This window comes from Monoraphidium neglectum (genome assembly GCF_000611645.1).
Source record: "Monoraphidium neglectum strain SAG 48.87 unplaced genomic scaffold scaffold05429, whole genome shotgun sequence".
Classification (NCBI taxonomy): Eukaryota; Viridiplantae; Chlorophyta; class Chlorophyceae; order Sphaeropleales; family Selenastraceae; genus Monoraphidium; species Monoraphidium neglectum.
Window position 1 is genome coordinate 2,710 of NW_014008201.1, and position 498 is coordinate 3,207.

Below are 498 nucleotides of genomic sequence, written 5' to 3' on the forward strand. Positions count from 1 at the left end.
GGGGGGAAGGCTGATGCTCCTGGCGGCCTGGGCGAGAGTGGCGCCGGCTGCGCCGCCACGGCCACCGCCCGTTCGGCTGTGTCAACCAGCCGTGGCTTCAAGCACTGCCGGGGTGCATGCGCCTTTCAGATAAACGCACCCAATTATGCGCCCTTGCCAAGACAGTGTCTGTCACCATGCCGTATAAACTGTTTGGCCCGCGACCGGTGGTACCACCCTTGGTGCACAGGGCCATATTTGGCAGTGAGGATGAGCCCGAGACAGACACCCGTGAGGGCGCCATGGCCGACGCCGTCATCGAGGCGACGCCCTTCGGACTGCCCGCGTCCGTCGTGCCGCGGCCGGCCCTGGTCGACATGGGCATGCGGGAGCTGCGGGAGGTTGTAATGCAGCCCGCGCTGCAGATCGCAGAGCGCGCGGTGAGCGGGGAAGGTGGCGCAGGCGGCATGTGTGGCTGCGGAGCCAGCCAAGCCTCCAGGCATCGGTATCTATCTGCCA

The 498-nt window shown here is 66.9% G+C and overlaps 1 protein-coding gene across 1 annotated transcript; it reads left to right on the forward strand.

Moving 5' to 3' along the window:
- Window positions 1–229: 229 nt before the first annotated feature.
- MNEG_15552 (hypothetical protein) lies at window positions 230–419 on the forward strand (the record flags this gene model as incomplete). The annotated part of the gene is made up of 1 exon (XM_014035977.1): window positions 230–419. A coding segment is annotated over one exon (190 nt), but the record flags the coding sequence as incomplete, so codon positions are not given.
- Between the last annotated feature and the right edge of the window lie 79 nt (window positions 420–498).